Source organism: Oreochromis niloticus, linkage group LG13, assembly GCF_001858045.2.
Source record: "Oreochromis niloticus isolate F11D_XX linkage group LG13, O_niloticus_UMD_NMBU, whole genome shotgun sequence".
NCBI classification, from domain to species: domain Eukaryota; kingdom Metazoa; phylum Chordata; class Actinopteri; order Cichliformes; family Cichlidae; genus Oreochromis; species Oreochromis niloticus.
In genome coordinates, this window is record NC_031978.2 from 19,490,881 (window position 1) to 19,511,220 (window position 20,340).

Below are 20,340 nucleotides of genomic sequence, written 5' to 3' on the forward strand. Positions count from 1 at the left end.
CATTTTGTGGTATTTTTACATTAACATTTACATTTTGAAAAACGTTCACAATGCAAAAAAAATAACTTTCACCAGATGTTTATCAGCATATTGTACCATCGTCTGTATTATACAATGACATTGGCAGCTGTTTTTAAAAAATAGTTCAACTGTTAAAGTGATGCAAAGAAATTAAATTAATCTGATAAGCTAGCTGATGTTGCTGAATAGAGCCTGACCGATATAGGAGTTTTAAGATAAATATTTGTGATGTGTATTTATTTATGAGGCCTTACTGACATGGTTGAGGGGTGTTTCTCCTGTCTTTTCTTTACTTTTAATCTTTTTCAGGCGAGTTCTGTTACTAATTTTAATTACTATTCAAACAACTGTAAATACTACAGCTATGTGTATTGCTGTGACTGTCCATATTTTAAAATCTACCACATAAAGATGCACAAAGGTGTATAAAAATATTTTGGATCCCTTGAGAATTTTTATTTTTGGTCTTGTTGTTTGTTGCTTGTTGTCAGGCAGGCTTCCCATTTTCTTTAATCTGACTGTTCAAAGGGAACCCGAGAAGTCTGCTGGTCTGATCATCATTGTAGTGGTCTTCAGTGAATAGCCTGAGCCTTTCCAGTAGTACCATTTGATTCCATTGAAGCGATTGGCGTTTTGGCCCTTTTGGTAATACATCCCATTCAAGTTGGACGGACCGCAGGCATCAAACCACCAGCCTACAATAGAAAAACATTATTAATTTAACTGTTGTGTACTTTTTATAGAGGTGGTAAGTTTGTGTTTAGACACATTACAACTAATCTGCTTGTTTAGATCCATTATACAAAACAACAGATTGTAAGGACAGTTATGTCTAATGTAGGCTCGAGCTGCCTACATTGGGGGTTGGGGGATCATTAATGTAACCTGTAAAGTAGTATTGCTTGAGGAAATTTGTCAGAATTCTCAGAAGCCAGTCCGGAGGAGCAAATGGCCTTGTGAAACTAGCGTAGTGCCCATTTGGGGAAAGTGTAAGCAGGTTATTTTTGTAGCTAAAGTTTATAGATTTCCTCTAAACCTGTGGCATGCAGGCAGTCATAAAGTTACTGTTTTAAGAAGAGGGCAGCTATATAAGGATACGGTCAGTGAAATCAAATGTGTGTCTGGCTGTGCGTGTTTAAAAAGTGACTGTCCGGAAAAGGTAGATGCCAGGATTCTCAAGAACTGTTCATCCATTTGGGAAACCAGAGAGAAACAAAAAAACAAAACAGAATTAAGTAAAAAAAGAGGTCCCAATACCTTTTGGAAACCACTTTGGGTTTTTTAGAGTGATTACCTTTTGTAGAAGTTAGAACATTTTGGCCAGGCCTCATTTTTAAATTTTAAACCCATTTTAAAGTTAAGGTTTTTTGTGTTTATGTGCGCTCCTCACCCACTCATCTGAAAATCCTTGAACTACACACAGCAATTACTCGCATACTCAGCAGCACACATACAGAAGAACTTTCAGACAGATTATTAATGGGGGGGTTTTAACCCTCAGCCTGACAGACGATCCATTTTATGCTATTTAAGTAACCATAAGTCCATTACCATTTGTGATAGAGTCAAAATTCAAATGGTTTCAGAAAGAAGTGAAGACATGCTTTTGGGATATTTGGTGTATCAAGGTGGCACAAAGCATTCACAAGGTACTGCTGTCTGAACACCGACAGAAAAATCAGCTCCACCTAGATTTTACCATGTATGCTTCACATTAGCACAACTCCTCAACCATTTCTGCACTAGAGAGAAAATTTAGATGGTTCCTGAAAGATAAGAATTATTTTGTAATTTTACAGCCAAAATTACAAAATAAGACCAGGCAGGCTGTAAAATACTTGGCTGATAAACGGTTAAAAAACTGTTGTTATTATGTGTGTTGTTTGGAAAAGCACTATAGTGAGAAGTGCATTTAGCCCCGTTTAGATCCAGATTTATTGCATTCATTAGCATTTTTGTTTATTTCAATTTCATGCTTGTAATGACAGATCCCACTTTTCTCTTTTTTCTGGACCAGTGCCCCTCTGTTACACTTGTGTATAATGTGCTCAAAGGAGTCCCCTGTGAGAGACCCCTCATGGGAAAAAAAGGATAGGGTAAGGGTTTGTGTGTTTTCATGTTCACTTGGCAAACCCCAGTACTGAGGGAGGCAAACTTCTGGCAGCTGAGTTACTTTACGGGGAATGGACGAGGACCTTTAAGCCATCAGTAGAGAGAGGGAAAAGCTCTGTTCCCAGGCTATTAATGTCAGCCATTGTAGAGACTGAATTCCCCAATGAGTTGATCAGTGATTAAGTCTGAGCTAATTGTGCTCTTTGACACGACTACAAAAGGATGGCTGCCCTTAAATTGGCCTTAAAGATTTTTGGGGCAAGTGCCAAGATTTTGTATGGATGGGAATTTGTTCCACAAAATGTTCATTGCTGATTGACACATTTTATTTTTTAATTTCCCAAGCTAAGGCATGATATTTACAGTAGTGTGTTCCTACCTCCTGTTGTCAGTTGTGAACATTTGCAAACACATTTGTCATGGTCTGCATCCTTTGTACTGAATTCACTTCCTGGCTGCCCAATGCTGCTTATTTTGCCTGCCGTTCCGCTGTAGCCTTTAAGGTGTATCCTGTAAAATGGAAAAGGGAAAATGAAGGAAGAAGAGGAAGTCTGTAATTTCTGTTCCTCAAAAGGCATTGCTCAACCTCACTTATGTACTTCTTCGGCCTAACAGCATAAGAACAGAAGCCAGCGCTATTTGATTTTGTTGATATTTGTGTCTAGCAAATATAAAAAAAACTAATTTTATTTTACGAGAGTGAGGTTTTTTTGTAATGCTATTTGTCTGTTTTCCTTTTAGTTATCCGGCATCGCTGAGCAAAAAAGATCTCAAAACCAAATTAGAGTAGAGTGGAGACCTCAATAAAGCTGTGTTGAAATGGGGCATTTCAAGCTCTGATTGTCAAATTTAGCTTCAGGTATAGAAGTCAGCTTTGACTGGAAAGCAAAAACATGTTTGGAGGTTGTCTTATTGTCGGGAAAGAATGTCTGAAAAACTGAGGCTTTTAATGTATTTCCTATTTTTCATGTACAGAAGAGCTTTAGTACATTTTCTTTGGGCTGATGCCAGTACATGAGGATCAGGAAATATATAGTGTTATACAGCATGAAACACTATCCAGGGACATTTCTAGAGTGGGTCCAAATAGTAGTAGTTGTTTAGCAGTTAAAATTTTATAAATGATAGTGATGAGGGACACTCTTTGTCTGTCAGAATAAATCGTCTAATACTAAAGAACTGTCCTTTTTGTACGGTAGTGATAAGTGTTCAAAGCAATTGTAGTGTCAACTCAATAGTCTTGTGTTTGTCAGTACGGTAAAGGATGCATACTTATGATGATCTAAAAGTTTGCATCCAGAGTAGCTGAAAACATTTTAAAATATTACACACATACTTTTCTAATTCAGATTCGACTCGATGTTCACGTGTGGGAGATTGCACTCTGCTGCATTATGTTGAGAATATACCTTGTTTTGAGGCTACTTGCTTCTCTATGTTTACATATTTAATTTCGTTGAGTTTTCAGGCTATGCTTTAATTATGTCATGTTATCTTGGCTCAAAATTGGCAGCAGTTTTTAGTATGTGTTAAGGATAGCAGTCTTCAAAAGTGCTTTCGTAACTGTATAATTTGCTGATGGGCTTTTTTTGTCCTTAATAACTTGAGCTGCACGAGCAGAAACATTTTGCTGCTCAAAGCATGAAATTGAACAAAATATTAATTAGTTGCCACTTGGGGCCTGATAGATTTATTTCAACATACTTGTAATTTTGTGCTTCATTGTCAAGAGAAAATTGGTCGTATTGTGAGAATCCAGAGTTTCCTTCCCAGTCACTCAGCTGGATCCTTAATTTGTAGGACTGTTGATTTGACAGTCTGGAGACAAATTCATTTCCTAACCAGAATTCTCCGGAAGGTTCTCCGAATCCCTGAAAGGACACAAAAGAAAACTTATTAAACTGTGAAAATCCTGCAGTCAATGCTTTTCAGTTTAACAAGGAGTGCACCAGTGGAAGATCAGAATGTGCTACATTTTTTACTATAACATTAAAAGTTATTTTTCCACTGAATATAAAATATTTAATCTGTTTACAACATCCAATTTAAGAAAAAATCACAATTATTCACTTCCACAATAAGAAGTTAATGAAAAAACCATGTCAGTTTTAACCACGCTTGCATTCATAGTGTCAGCCCAGTTGTATCCCACTTGTCATTGTACAATTTCAGGGGCATTGGCTGTAATAACAGTGGAATTGAATATGATACTTAAATAATGACAAAGAGCTGAAAATATGTAAAGCCTTTTTCCAAAATGTGAGGGGGAAAATGCTACTATTATTTTCCTGAACAGAAGATGGGCATTGCTTCTCTGTGTTAGTGGTTACGGTTTGTTCCTTCTTTGAATTACCTCAGAGGAGACAATCTCCAGCTCCTTAAAATATAGTCAATGGCCCAAACCAAATCTGACCACTGTTGGGCTGTTTGATTTGGAATGGAGGCCGTAGCCTGGGTAATATTATTTTTAAGGGAAGAATTTCTTCCTCGAAGCTTTTACCTTTTTGTACTCTTGCCACGTACGGTGAAAGTCAACACTGCCGTCAAAGCGTTTTTGTATAACCGTCCAGCCACCTCCTTCTGTCTCCATGTCACAGAAAGCCTACAGACACAATGAAAAAAAGAGGAGTGAATATTTATTCAAATATAATCCTCTGTAAACAGTTCATACTTATTTATATTTTGACCTTGATAAAATAAATGTGTTCCAGGTTTCAGAAGTGCAGTCAGAAGTTTTTAAAAGTATCTAAGGAGATCACAGTTGTAGCTCAAGCATGCGCATTACGGATAAAAGTCAATGAACATTTTAAGCTAACCTCGCTGCCCTTTTTTTTAGCTGAATTTCTCCTAAAGCAGACCGATCTGTTTTAATAACTAACTGATAGGTGAGATCATGCCTGTATGAATGTTTCTGTACATTTTGAATGCATATTTTCAGTATGTGCTGGCACTCATACAAGTGTGCCTTACCCATTTACGGCTCAGTCACACAACAGTAAAAATAGGATGGCAACATCCTTGTCACTAGGAAGGCAACTTGCCTCCAAACAGTCATGGTCCAATTGGGACTGACTTCACTCTCCAACAGATTAGCGAAGGTTTGCAAATAATTGCTGCTTAATTTATAAATGCAGATGGATTGCCAACATATTTCAATCAGTCTGCATCAGTGAGTACAATTAATCTGCAACAGGGGACTCATCTGGTTGCATTTGCTTTATATTCCATATATGAAAGCAAGGTTGCCAAGCTCCTATATCATTTTGCAGTTAACTCAGAGCAGCTACATCACTATTTGAGAATGAATTTCTGTTTCCAATCTAATTGAATAGCTTTTTAATGCTTTTGCTGTGTACGTAGATGGCACCAAATTTGAGAGTTTTGTGGATTTTTCACTGTTAACTGCCGTATTGTCACAGATTGCATATCATCATCAACTTGCTGTTCAGTCACAAACTAATAGCAGACCGTCTTTGTCTTATTTCTGGTTTACCGCAATCTTAAGGCTCCAAAGTTGTTTTAGAGACACATTGATTGCGAGTGTTTGCAGATTTAGCCCTCATCTTCACAGCAACCATTTCAAAGGGAACAAGTTTAATGGGCAAGGTCACAGTAATTTTGTTTGTCCCATACCCACCAACCGCTGTTTTCTCTAGTATGACTGTAGCATGATGGTGTAGCATAAAACCAGTTAAAAAACAGTCAGTCAGTCCTACTTTACCTTAACCTCCATTGTATTGTTGGGTAATGTTAGCGTGTAGACACCACTGTTGGTATTTCCTGATTTGTAGATGGCAGCACAGTCCGTGAATGTAGTAGGTGTGTCCCGCATCATGACAGTTTTGGGCCCTGTAGAAGAAATTAACCTTTTTATTTTAAACAACTCACAAAAACTTAAAGTTTAAAAGACTTAAGCTGATGGGAAACAGCTAGCCTAGGTAGTATAAAATCAAACAAACTAGCAACAGCTTGTAGCTTCACCTTAACTGATATAATGGTATTGGCCTCGCCTTTTAATTTTACGTCAAGCTGTTTCAGCCTACATGTAAGGTCTACGGTCAGACTGGTGACCCCTGAGCAAATGTAGGTTGACATAAATGGTACTTAAAAGACCTCATACCTGAACTTTCATTTTAAAAGAAGTTACAATGGCCTGATGGGGGCCTGCCTCACCTCGAGCGGTGCCAGAAGCGATGTTAGAAATGAGGTTGTTCACAGTGTCCAGTAGCTCCTGCTGCTGATACTGCAGGGCTGTGTTGTTGGTTGAGACTTTGAGCAGTTGCTGCTCCAGCTCGCCGATGATAGCCGTCTGCTTCAGTATCAGAGTCTGGAGCTGCTCCTTTTCTTCTTGAAGCGTCTTCATCTCCACCTGCCTCTGCTCCTCCATCTCTTTTACTTTCTTCTCTAGAAAACTGAGGAGAAGCATGCAGGCTCAGCAGGTAGCTTCTTCATTGCCTAAATGCTGCTGCTAGTGAATTTGAAAATTTAACATTTTTTTGCATTTCGTTTGCTGTCCTCACCTGTTCTTGTCATTCAGTTTGTTGATTTCATTTGTTTGGACAATTAGTTGCTTTTCCAACTTGTTGGTTGACAAAGAGTTTTCAAGAAGCTGGCGCTCAATCCGAGTTGTATGATGAATAACCTAAAATTAAAAGAAAGAAATGAAGCACAGTGTCTCAGCCATATCTCATTATAGGTCATCCATTGATTCTGTAGACTTGAGACTTGAGATTGTGCTGTAAATGTTTTGTACTGTCTTTATGTCAATTGGTTGACAGTATCCTAAGAATTGGATGGACCCAAATGAAACACTCTTTTACTTTGGATATAATGAAATGAAATATTATTGTCAGGTTTAATACAACAGCCAATTTCCTGGAAATAAAAAAAACTTTAAACATGTAAATAAGTCCTAAATTTAATAAGAGTGAGAGATATCAGCCAAGAGCCAATCTGGACATGAATCTTTGTATTTCGTCATGTTGATCAAGTTAAACTCGGTTTGCACCTGCAGAGTGAACAAACAACCATTTTAAAATGGAAAAAAACATGACAGGAAAGAACAGCCAAGTTCCAATACAGCAGACATACCTGAACAAGGGGAAACTGAGAATCCACGTATTTTCACAAACCTACGTATTGAACTGCACTCTGGGGTTGGGGACCTTGCCACTAATTTCCCAGTTCGGAGGAACTGAACTCAGCAAAAAGCAGCTTGTTTACATGGATCCTAGCTGTGTGTCTCCAATGGAGCTGTTGATGTCTTTGAACAGACGGATGTCTGATTGTGACAAACTGATAGACCCTTTCTCTGGGAATACAAGTGTGCTAATAACAGGAAATGCTGTACAGTTGGCTCACATAAGGTCATTGACGTGTAGCCACAATAATAAACTGACGCCATCATGCCTGTTTTTCTCTCTGCTTATTTTTTTTTTAACACTTGCAAACGATAATATTTATTGCAGCGTGTCACAGAGTAGGCTGTTATTTCTGCTTTTGAGGAATAAACAAAATGTGCAGTTTCACCTGTGCCTCCACGTTGGTCAGTTTCCTTGTTTGCTCAGCAGTTTGACTTAGCAGGTTTGTCCCAATTTCAATCATTGTAGCTGTGTGGTTGTGTACAGCAGTCTGTTGGATTTGGATCATGTCCTGCTTCATGCTGTCCTGTATGTAGTTCTCAAGCTGCAAAAGAGAAGGATGATGATTAGGTTTAGACAGTTTTTGTGAGCTACCAATTCTCTTCATCACCTGGTCATTTTGTTGTGTACAATCCTGTATTAGGGGTAATACAGAGGTCCACATATTGACATTAATATGGGACACAGAGATTCTGTTTCTCATTGGTTGTGGATAAGTGAGAAATCAGGAGTTAAGTAAAATGTTTCTCATGAGCTAAAGCAACTTTCAGGTACTCGCTTATTCACAAGAGGTCACCACAGCAGGCAGCTCCCTTCCTAACGCAACACCCAAAGGGATTTGTGTCTCCTTCTGGGATTTAACGGGAGATGTGACGCTTGTTAGGTGAATATGTGAGCCACTACACCTCCTTCCCTAAAACTGTATGGACTCTGATAATATATATGTTTTATAATCTGTAACCTTAATAAATGTTAGTGCTTTGTGTATTTCATTAGTAATGTGGATGATAATGTATATATCGGAAATAGGGCGATAATACAGTGAAAACATGCACCAAGATTGATTTTTAAGATGGGACCTTGGGGATAGAAATTAACAAAAGTTGCCCATCATGAGGCCTTTTCACTAAAAACCTCTTTGAATCTAAACAAAAGTGGTTTGCAAGTGGTAAAAAAAGGAAATGATGACATAATAAACTGATAACTGTCTCGTTTCAGTGTCAAACATTGACGTAACCTTGCCCGTGTCAAACTTCTTAATAATTTAGGGATTTGTTCTCGTCTACCTTACTGTATTGCCAGATTTAGACCCAGACTAATCATTAAGTTATTTCCTGCATGGTGTTCCTGAGTGGCAATCAGGTCACACGACTCGTAAACAGGATGGAAGTGCTGAGTGAGAAGTTACATCCTTCATGACAGTGTGCAACTTGTGTGCAACTGGAAACCAGCGTCAGTTGAATATCGATGTTATCTCCTCTTAGTTAGCATAATCACTGTTGTTATTTATTCATCAGTCAGAAATGCAACAGCAGACATTTTATTTGACTATTAACATGCTAAAAACAACCAAAGGCTGCAATTAGTGCTGATTTTGTTTGTCTTCCTCTCTTGCTGTCTAGTTTGTTTATGTTCTCGGATTCACGCAGATATGTGGAAGGGTGTCATTTGAATTGTTGGCAGGATGTCCCATTGACAGTCAATGATCTAATCAGTTGTTTACTCTGTGTGCCTCAGAGGCGTCAGTGAGGGAATGACTGTGTTCCTCAGTCATGTGACGGACATTTTTTCTCCAGCTGTCATCAGTCGGTGCGGCATGAATAGTACTTTCAGTAATGAAATGAGTACACTCTGATAATAAAGCACAACAAACCTACTGATTTGCAACTTTTTCTTTCCTAATGTGCAACTTTATTTAAAGACCCCCAGTATATTTATTTGACTGCTGTGAAGTCTGGGAATTGCTTGTTTTCTCAAATTATTTTCTTTTCATCTAATCTCTTCCATCCATCCACCAAACCATTGATATATGGAGGTGTGATGAGATTTATAACCTCAGTGAGGCAGGGCTGTGAGGTATTCATTCAAACATGAAGCAGGCAATCTTTCAATTCACCTTAGCTACTTATTGTTTTTTAGGGTTACATGACATACATTTTTCTCAGTGGAGCTTTTAATCAAGAGTTAAAATAGAGTTTGAGCACTCTGGAAGGCTGTGCCTGAACACACTTACACCTGCTGGATTAGACCAGCCTGATTATCTTTGCTCTTCCGATGTTGAACAAATATGTCTCTTTTACTTTATTTGCGATGACAGTGTTCACCTCACTTTTAATACACATAACAAATTTCAGCTTAAAATTACTAAAAAGTCTCCCCACAGCTATTGGGTAGCAAAGTCATTGTCACAGTCAGCACAGTTTCCAAATGACAGTTGAGTGTTATCAACTGCTGTGAGTTTTCAGTTATTCATTATGGCAGAATTAAGAAATACTTTGGTTTGTTTTGTATATTAGTATATGCCTTAATACTTAATATGTCATGCTGCAGCTTTCCAGTAGTTATTAATAAATAAGCATACTTCGATGTGGAGTTAAGATTTATTTTTTCCTGGGTTTATACCCACACAAGGCTTTTGGATGTATATGCTTTTTTGTGCAGACTGTCCAAAGAGAAATCAGTTTTCACACCTGAGTTGTGAGTTCTTCTCCCAAAAGTGTTAATTTGAGGCAGACATGTAACAGATAAAGATAAGGGAGTCGTCTTCTGTGCGCAGAGACTGATGTGAAACAGATGAAGTGCGCTGCTCAAAGTAAAACCACATTTTTAGTGGCACATACTTAATTGGCAATCTTCTTTAGTCTGTAAGAAATGTCTGGGCGATCAGTACATTAGATGTGGCTTTGGATAAATGTTCGTTTGTATTGTGAACAGGCTTTGATTTCTGAGGCAGCTCTTGGGTCTTTGTGTGAGTATAGCGCCGTGTAACGGATCAGGGTTTGTTTTATGTTACAAGACGGGGATCGTGTCATCAAACTGTGAGATGCTTTTTGTGTTTCTGGCTCGTCTTGTTTCGTTCTGATCATTAATCACACTCTGAAAAGGCCCGGGAAAAGAAACATCTCGCTTCTTTTGCTTGGACATGTAATGGCTCAGTAAACTGAAAGGAAAGTGTGCATCCCCCCGTGTGGACACCTGCGCTGAGTCTTTGTCAGTCCGGGTTGAATAAAGGTGTCTCACAGACACTGAGCACATTTTTTTGTGTCAATTTTAAATGTCATTAAATCAGAATAGATTCTCAAAGAGCCTTTCATCCATTCATCCGTCCATTTTCCCAACCACTTATCCAACTTAAGGATGTGGGAGAGCTTTCAGAAGAGTCTTTCAGTCTTACAAAAACAAGTTTTGTTTTGTTTTTTCTTTTTTGTTGAATATGTGGTTGTTGATGCTGTGATTTCTTTTAACTGCTTCTATGTAACTACACAGTGAGAGAGAAAAAACTGTTCTTGTTTTAATTTGGTCAAAACTTTCTCATATCAGAGAGCTAGTGGTCAGACACAATGAGCCATTCACCACGTGAAATGTGCACGTTTCACATAATCGTCTGTTCCACCCGTAAAAGTATATTTGATACTTGCACATAAGTGTAGAGGCAATATGGTGAGAGAATAATTTACTAGTCTTTGCCCACGTTGGCACAAAAGATCGGCATGAAAGTATCTCCACTTTGACACCCCTGTGGTGACTCCTTCAGCTCTTCAGCACATTTTGTCCTCTTTCACATCATTGCAGTTTTTTGAGGGGTTTTTTTTGGTACCTACGCAGGCTTTCTGTCATTACTTTTAACTTACTGTGATACAGTTTAACCACTGAGTTTAAATTTCTTTCACTGATGTCATGGGTGTGACACAACTTTACCTTAAGCAGCCACTGCGTGTTGTTCTCCATGCTGATCTCCAGTTGTTCCAGCCTCTGAATTGACTCGTTGTCCGTAGGTCCGTCCTTCTGGACAGGATAGTTGTAGTTGTTATACTGAGTTTGGCAGTTATCCTGCTCAGGCAGCAGAAACGTATAGCTGCAAGGGCCATTTTGGATTTGATATTGTGTTTTCTCAGCAGCACTGAATCCAGTTCCCAGACCAAGGCACAAGCTTAAAACTAGTAGGTCCACATTCAGCATCTTCACTGTAGAGCGAGTTATCTTAAACTTACAAATAAACCCCCTTGGATTTTCAGGGCTTCTTTAATCTTATCTCTATCTGATTGGATATCTTCTTCTAGCAGCATCCAAGTGTAAACAGCTCTCTTGAGGTTCTGCAGGTTCCTTTTATTACCTCTCAGTGGTAGGAGGAGAAAAAGCCATCAGGAATGAGAGGTAGTGTGTCCTAAGGTTGATGGTCCCAGACTGCATGTGCTCGCCTTTCATTAGACCCCTGACCACTTGCTATAGTGCTTTAAACTGTGAGTTTAAACCACACCCTCTTCCCTGTGGCCAGTCACTGTGAAGAGCCCTGAAGTGGAGATTCCTTTCAGTGCACACTCGCTGAGCAACACACAGGAGCAGATGCACAAACTACACATCTTCCACTATATCCTCCACAATACCCACATGTTTTTTTTTGCTTTAGTTGAACAACTACTCAGGATGCAGCTGTCCACCTTCAGCACACTCTTTGATAGTAGCAGCGTCCATCCCATTCATTGCAAAATGTTTCCCGGTTTACAGCAAGCACCCTGAATGGGAGATTCAAAGGAAGAAGCCTCCATTTCAACTTTATTATTAACCATTTCCTGTTTTGTACATATAAGCAGTACCTACATTAAATACACTGTCCTCTTTTTTAATAAAATTGGTTTATTTGATAAGCTCAAAATGTCTTAAACTTTAAGATTTTCATTTCATGTCATTTATTATTTCCCAGTGGTTCAGAGTGGCCGTTTTATGACCTCTAATTAGAAAAACAACATAGCTTTTTTTTTTCATTTGCATCTACTTCAGAGTTTAAATGACCTTAGCAGAACCATGATTCACAAGTATAATGAAGCATTATATGCTTTTACCCTTGCAGACCAAAAAAGTCATGGGAAAGCTCTTTCTTTTTTCTTTCTTACAAAAAAAATCAATTTTTGCAAAGCAGTTTTTTCTGTTATGTTGGGAGTTTTCATCTCAGCAAGTTGTGGGTGTTTTCTGTAGCCTAGCCCATTCTTGTTTACACAAGCCCAAAATAGCCCAACAAAACATGGTCCCACACTCTTACACACAGGAAAGTGTAATTTTTTTTAATTTATTTATTCTCATTTATTTATTTTACAGATTGAATGTTTTTGAAGCCTTCTAAAAGGTGTTGTGATTTTCCAGCATGTTCTGATAGTAATTAGGAGTAATGGAGTATTTCCAGAAACTGTGGTGAACAACGCGCCTAAAATGCATGCATTAGCGATTTGTTTTTCTGTGGCTTAAATAATGTTTTGCAGCAGAGAGCAAAACATTATTGTGAAAACTAATGGTTACGTTTGATAGAAAATTAGGGAACTGGCTTCCAGCAGCATGTAATGATACAACCACATGCATCCATTTATTTTTATAATAACTATTCTGCAACACACAGAGTGCGTACTGTGGGGTCTTTTTGTCCAATTGGAGCACTATCTTGACATGACAAATTTGTTGTAGTCAGTAAAACGAATTTAAGGGCTCTGTGACATCAGAAATCGAACCACATGTGTGATGTGTATTCTAATCACATTTTAGTGACAACTAGAGGGGTCTCCTCAATGTCAAATTCAAGTTGAGAAAAAACAGGATCTGACTAAACTTACAACACACAAACATGCACAATTTTAATGTTTTATCAAACACACTGGACTCTAGTGCGGGCTGAAAAAAAGAAGGTAAACTAGTTCAGTAGCTCAGAACCTCCTTTAGCTGCAGCAGCCTCCATCAAATGTTTCCTGCACCACAAGTAGGAGGAATGTTGAACCATTACTCCTACAAGACTGTTTTAGGTCATCATTATTTCTGGGATGATTTGCTTGAACATTTAATTTCACTGAGTTGCTCATTCCACAACATCTTAGTTGAGGTTTCCTAAACACTGCTTCTCATTGTTTTCAACCTTTGGGTCATTTTCTCATTGCACCATCCAGCCTCTACAAAGCAGCAGGTCATGGAGTGCTCCCCTTACATTTTCTTGTGAAAACTTGTGGAGCATGTTGGTCTTTCAAAATGCTTTTGTAGCTGTTTGCCAACATTGAGCATCACTGTAATGCTTCTCATATGGTTTTGTCAAAGATGTTGCAATTGAGGCATGGTGCATACCGACCAATCTTTCTTGAGAAGATCAGATTGATGATTGTAGATTTACATGAATAGTACAGCTGCTAAATATTTATTTGATCCAGTTAGATTTGTTTGGATGACGTTCAGACCACATTTATGAGCACTCGATGCAGAAAGGGTTCACAAACCTTTTCTTGGGACAGTACAAATACCAAAACAGAATTGTAGGAAGTAGCCTGATGTAATAGTTATGGTATAAAGGAAATGTTACACATTTTAAGCACATTACCAAAGAGGAAGGACATGCAGTCATTGCAAAAATATTGAGTTTTTCAGGTGTTCAGGCTGAATCACCCACACAGTAGATTGATCTGCATCACTTTTAGTATTTCAGTTTATTTTACGGTCATTGAAAACTAAGGGAAGGGCAGGAACATCAACAGTGATTCAGTTAAATATACATCCAGTCCAGGGACCATTCATTCATTCGCTTTGTTTCACTGGAGTCAGAATCACAAATCAAAAACCTTACCTGATTTAACTTGACCTTATTTCCCCTTCGAGGTTGCCTCCTTCTGCACCTCTAGACAGCACAGCTTCTCTTTATGTCAGACTCAATTCACGGGACTTTATCCACTTCCCAAAAATGAAAGTGAAGGATAATCTTTTAATACACTGGAACAGATCCAGCGTGCATCACAAACACACAGATTCAGGGGGGCAGAACAAATTTCTTGGTATTAATATAAAAACAGCAACCACACCAATAGCGGATCTGGATGTGCCAGAGAACTGGACCTAGAAAGTGAGATGGGCTAAATTTTAAAAAGATTTTGGACTTTCATGGGTTGCGTTTATTGATTACATTTCATATGCGATTACGCCGTTTATAAATTAACTCAAGCATGTTTTTTTCCACATTATGTTAAAATAAAAAAAGGTTTTAGCATATATGCTGATGCAATGGGCTTTAGCTCGTCTCTACCCTTAAAAATAGGGTATTAATGTTCGACCAATACATTAATAAGATACAAACAGAATTGTGAGTTATGATAAATCTATCTGCTACTACTTTGAGGGTAGATGGTCTCAGTTTCTCGTTTGTGTCACACTTTTCACTGTTTCTCTATAGCTCCGAGAGCAGCTGGACAGTGTTTGTAGAGAGGTCTGTCACTTTCACGCAAACTACGGGCAACCTCACCAATATACTAGAGACCAGAGCAATAACAAGGAGGTTTTTGCCCACAGTATGGGGAATACACATTTTTTTCTTCATGACCTCATGGACCAATCTAAGCCTGTGTGACTGGGGACTTATTTGCTTATTTGCTCCTACATTGTCACCGTGATTGTCATTTGTCTTAAATGGCAGGCAAAAGAATTAATGTACAAACTTCTTCTTGTATGTGTGCTTCTGTTTTTCCTCCCATATTAGAGCTCAGATAAAGTCTTTTAATCTTTAATGAGGGTTAAATTTAATGTGATGCTATTTCCCGAACTCTTTACTCAACAGACTCTGATTTTGTGAATAAAGACTTAAAGCCTTGAAGTCTTTTTTTGCAGGTATTTGACTTGGTATAGAGCAGTTTGCCCCTTCAGTTTATCAGCTGAACCCTGCTGCATACTGCACAGAACTGTCGTGAGAATTTAGAGCATCACTCACCAAACTCGAAAAGAAAGACCCTCCAAGAAAATCACAGCTTCAGTCAGGCAGAGAGCTTCAAATAAGTCTGAGAACAAGGTGAGCTTAAAAAAATGAAACCAGGCACAGAGGTTGGGATTGTAGTTCAACTTTTTCTTGCCTGAGTTTTTGTGATTCTAATCAAATTAGAGTTATTTTACTTGGAAGTATCAGAGTTTGATCAGAATTTATCAATTTTCTACTGCAATAAACTATATTTGAGTGAGGTTTAGCATTCAGCTGTGGGTTGCAAATGTCTGCTTATACTAACAACAGCTGTTGCTGTCTAAATTGGTCTCATATGGTGCAGTGATTGTGCGTTGGTTTAGGCCGTGAGGGTGTGTGCCTCACAGCCAAACTGCTGCTTTATCTCCAGCAGCCACCTTCAGGCTAGTTTCAGTATAGCTGAATGAATAACATTTTTAAAATTGACTTGAATTTATTCATCAGCAGCACAAATCAGTATCATGTAAAAGTGACTTCAGGGAAGAGTGCTCTATTTGCCTTTTTTAGTGTCGTGCAGGTTGACAGCACTGATCTTTAAAATGGAGAGAATTGTTTTCATGTTTATCAGAGAAAGAAAAGCTATGACTCATATTTATCAAGTTTCCATTTGAAATCTTGGTAGAACTACAAGGGACAAAGGTTTCCTGAAAATCCGAACACACAATGAATTCTGGGAAGCGTGCCAAAAAACCTAACAATGTTTGATGGATTAGCGAACACTCATCGGGAGATTAAATTGACTCATAATTCCTTGTAAAGTCACACAATATGAGTTCATGATTATTCTGTGTTTGTCTCTGCTTGGCCACCGTGGAGTGATTGTGGTGGTGTTTTTGCTTGTGTCCCCTTTTCATGACTGTGTGGGCATGTACAGTTTATACTGTACTAAACCGACAGCTCACTTCCTCACAGACCTTTTTTCCCCCGCAGATGGCATTTTGACACGTCACAGTCGATAAATCTCAGGACTAAATAATGAAAAGAATTAAGTATAAATTGCTTCTTTCTCAGGGGCCTTGAAACTGTGCATGATGGCACATTCTTAATCTGTCATTACCTGTTGTGAGACTGGAATATAATTCATCCATGGTTAATGGTGCTAGTAGTGCCTGCATGTTTACTGCTATCACAGGGCAAAATGATGTGAACATGCTTGTGCTTATTAATCCAGAGTTTGGTAAAATCATATAATCCCCATTAGAGCTCATAGACTTCATCCACACCCGCTGTTATAACACGAAACAATAGGTAAACACGGGTGTTGCTAATGACGTTAATGAGAGTCCTGCTTTCATTTAGAACTGAGCCCAATTAATCAAATTAGTAGCACCTGATGTTAACCACTATTTCATGTAAGAGAGATTTAACAGACAGAGCGATGACACATCTTTTAAGTTAACAGTTAGTTTTTCTGCAAAGGCATCTCTGTTATTATGTATAGTTGTGATTAATGACATGTTAAAGGTGGAAAACATTTGATGTGGCAGGTTCAGTGCCTTTAATTTAGCTTTTAGACATTTTGAGTAATGCTCTTTGCACTGTCAGAAGTTGGATTACAAAAAAACTGTCATTACTATGCTAATTAATTCCTGGAGTCTCTTTATTTGAGTCAGCATCAAGAAGCAGACAACAAAGTCTGCCACACATGCAGAGCTGTAACTTTTACACTTCTGTTTTTGTGCAAAACATTTTAATGAACTCTGGATTTGCTGTTAAAGAGCCAGAATAGCTTCTAAGTCTTGTTTCCAGCTTTTGTGCTGAGGTATGCCAATAAGCTGCTGGCACTAACTTCATATACTCACTGGCACGTCATAGGTTACGTCTTACTATTAATGAGTTGGAAGACCTTTTGCCTTCAGAATTGCGTTACTACTTCATGGCACCGATTCAACAAGGTGTTGGAAACATTCCTCAGGGATTTTGGTCCATATTAACTCGATAGCATCACACACTTGCTGCAGATTTCTCAGCAGCACATCCATGATGTCCCACTGATCTCCCACTGCTTCACATCCCAAAGGTGTTCTGTTGGCCTGAGATCTGGTGATTTCACTGTCATGTTCAAGTAAGCAGTTTGAGATGATTTGAACTTTGTGACACGCTGCTATATCCTGCCAGAAGCAGTCCTCAGAGGATAGGTACACAGTGATTGTAAAGGGACGGGCATGGTCAGCAACACTGCTTGGGTAGGCTGTGGCCTTTAAATGATACTCACTTCATACTAAGGGGGCCAGAATGGGTAAAGACAATATTCAGTTCAGGTCAGGTCATTTCGGAAACAGGCTCAGGGATCCCCCACACATCACACCAGACTGACCTGTTGATTCAAGGCAGATGGATCCATGTTTTCATGATATTTATACTAAATTCTGACCCTACCATCTGAATGTAGTAAAATAAATCCAAAACTCATTAGGCAAGTTTTTTCTCCAATCATCTATTGTTCAATTTAGGTGAGCCTGTGTGTATTGTAGCCTCAGTTTCTTCTTCTTACCTGATAGAGGTGTCACCTGGTGTGGTCTAATGCTGCTGTAGCTCATCTACTTCAACTTCTGATATGTTTTGTGCTCAGTTATGCTAAAGCCCAAGTGAAGCAGTCTTGCCATTCGTTCTGGCATGAACAAGGTATTTTCACAAAGAGAACTGCAATACACTGGATATTTTCTCTTTTTCAGAACCTTTTCTATAAAGCCTGAAGTTGGTTGTCTGCAAAAAATTCACATCAGCAGCAACCGTGCTGTCTTTAAAGTTGCTTTAATCACCTTTATACCTTATTTGTGATGCTGAGATGTAATTTTTTTTTATCTTGATCTTGAAGAGGTGCTCAGGTGTACGTGGGTCTAAGTGGCTGCTGTGCGTAAAGGTCCCAAGCTTATTTTCTGAAACAGGAAAACATAGTAAAAACAGTGCACCAGTGCAGCGTTTGATTGTCAGTTTTCTTCACAGATCTGTCGTCTCCAGAGGCACCTGTCTGCTGGGGAGCACCAGCAGGACCTGTTCCAAGGTCAGCCTGCCATGTTTGTGTCTCAGCACTCGCAGCCGCCCACGCAGAACCTGGTGGAGCTGATTGAGCTCTGTGGAGGGACAGTCTGCAAAACTGTGCGGCAGGCGGGAATCTGCATAGGGAAATACAGCGGCAGGAGGCCAGAGGGGAGCAGGATCCTGTCTGAGCAGTGGGTGTTGGGTGAGACATATTCTGCTCAGTTCTGTGATTTATCATGTCACTATAATAGCATGTCCCTAATAACTTTGTCTCGTTTTGTGTGGTTTTATTTCAGACAGTATCACACATCTGAAGCAGCTGTCATACGATAACTATGAGCTGGAGTGACCACCACTGACTTTTCTTACTTTCTCTCTTTTTCCTATTTTTCGGAGTATGAAGTGTAGTTTTAACAATTGAATGTGTGACGGTGTGCGATTGAATAGTTTACCTCATTTCTTCCATGCAGTATTCATCTTGGGCAGATTTCTTATCTTTCATTGTGTTCATAGATTTTTTGTTTACCTTTTGGGACTGTTGAATAAGAAAAAATCTCAGTTACTGTGAAACCTAAAACACTGTTTTTCTTACTTACTTATTTACTGTCCTGGGTTAAAGCAGCAAGCACTACTGTGTAAAAATGAACAAAATAAGACAATGTGAGTTTAGAAATCCTTAATGAGCCAGTTTGACATTGTAATTAAAAGGTAAATTTTGTGTGATTATAAATGTTTTTGCAATATCTCTTTTGAATAAATACTTTATTTACAAAAAATGGATTTTGGACCTTCTTTCCTGAACTCCTGGATCAAAATGTACAATAAAAATAACTTATTTTTCTTTGCTTGTTTGTCATCTTATGTATTATTGATTTGTTGTAGTGTAATGAAATGATTACTCCTTTGAGAGTAAAAGCTTGGTCTTGGTCAAAACTCAGCGGTGAACTGAAGAAGTGTGATTGGAGTCCACTCAGCAGGGGCACTGGATGATAGATGACAAGCCTGATGTTTCACAGCTTGGACTCTGACACCTATCATCTTTTCACAGCAGACAGGGAAATAAACACATTAACATAAATACAGATGGATAAATGCAACTGTCACAATTTTTTAGAAACACACACTTAATACATGGAAGATGTGTGCCATTTTAACTGATCACTTTTGGAGCTTCATACCAAGCTCAGTAAACTAAAGAGCAGCGCCAAAGTCAGCATCATAAATTTTGACTCCATTTACCTGTTAGGTTAGCAAATTTTATCATCATCTGCAGATGATGATTAAAAAAAAGAATATTCTAGAAGGGATTGTAAATACTTTTCAAATGCCAGAAAATGGGTCTGGGCTTTCAGTCTATTCTCAATAAGCACCACATACCTGGCATACTATACCCACCTACCTAAATAACATATTTTCTGTGTTTGTAATTGGCCTCATGTCCTCCTGTGTCTGAGTTTTTAGAACAACTTACTGGCTCTGTTAGGTACGCCTGTTCAGTCGCGTGTTATTACAAATGTAACTGGTCAGCCAATCGCATAGCAGCAACCCAATGTGTTTAGCTGTGTAGATGTGGTCAAGATGACCTGTGGATGTTCAAACCAAACATTAGAATGGGGAGCAAAGGTGATTTGATTATATCATTGTTGTCGGTGTCAGAAGGGCTGGTCTGAGTAATTCAGAAACTGCCTCTCTACTGGATTTTCTCACACAACCCTCTGTGGGGTTTACAGAGCATAGTCTGAAAAAGAAAATATTCACACTAGATAAAACACCTTGTTGAAACCAGAGTTGGCAAGAAAATGGCAAGACTGCTTCTAACTGATGGCAACAGTAACTCAACCACTCATTACAGCCAAGGTGTGCAGAAGAGCATCTCTGAAAGCACAAGACATTGAACCTTGAAGTAGAAGCAGCAGAAGACTGCATCCGGTGCCAGTCCTCTAAGCTAAGAATGGAAAACTGAGGCTATAATTCACATGGGCTCTACAAAATTGGACAATAGAAGATTGGAAAAACTTTGCCTGGTCTGATGAGTCACAATTTCAGCTGGTGGATCAGAATTCGGTGTAAACAACATGAAACCATGGATCCATCCTGCCATGTATCAACAGTTCAGGG

At 38.7% G+C, this 20,340-nt stretch overlaps 2 protein-coding genes across 4 annotated transcripts in view; one reads left to right on the forward strand and one right to left on the reverse strand.

Annotated features, from left to right (window-relative positions):
• The window catches only part of mcph1 (microcephalin 1), a 34,398-nt gene extending 15,398 nt beyond the window's left edge, over positions 1-19,000 (forward strand). For 2 of the 3 annotated variants that reach the window (XM_019366398.2, XM_025897295.1), the window contains exons 14-15: positions 18,187-18,424; positions 18,519-19,000. In XM_019366398.2, coding sequence (XP_019221943.1) covers positions 18,187-18,424; positions 18,519-18,571 — 291 coding nt within the window. In that variant the 3' untranslated portion in view covers positions 18,572-19,000. The remainder of the gene's footprint in view (positions 1-18,186; positions 18,425-18,518) is intronic. The other variant, XM_019366399.2, reaches the window with a different exon arrangement.
• angpt2a (angiopoietin 2a) lies at positions 108-11,701 on the reverse strand. Its single transcript, XM_003441118.5, has 9 exons — positions 11,193-11,701; positions 7,663-7,818; positions 6,654-6,775; positions 6,307-6,545; positions 5,855-5,982; positions 4,634-4,735; positions 3,838-4,004; positions 2,513-2,643; positions 108-716 (listed from the first exon to the last, which is right to left on the reverse strand). The coding sequence occupies exons 1-9, from the start codon at positions 11,451-11,453 to the stop codon at positions 544-546; spliced, it is 1,479 nt and encodes a 492-aa protein (XP_003441166.1). The 5' UTR covers positions 11,454-11,701; the 3' UTR covers positions 108-543.
• Positions 19,001-20,340: the final 1,340 nt, after the last annotated feature.

What these genes read in the sequence shown, in the direction of transcription:
- angpt2a (XM_003441118.5), bottom strand. Translation starts at nt 11,453, where the DNA reads ATGCTGAATGTGGACCTACTAGTTTTAAGCTTGTGCCTTGGTCTGGGA. An exon ending in ACACGCAGTGGCTGCTTAAG is followed by an intron (nt 7,819 to 11,192) that starts GTAAAGTTGTGT and finishes TCTCTTTTGCAG; the next exon opens with CTTGAGAACTACATACAGGA. An exon ending in ACAATACAATGGAGGTTAAG is followed by an intron (nt 4,736 to 5,854) that starts GTAAAGTAGGAC and finishes TTGTGTCTGTAG; the next exon opens with GCTTTCTGTGACATGGAGAC.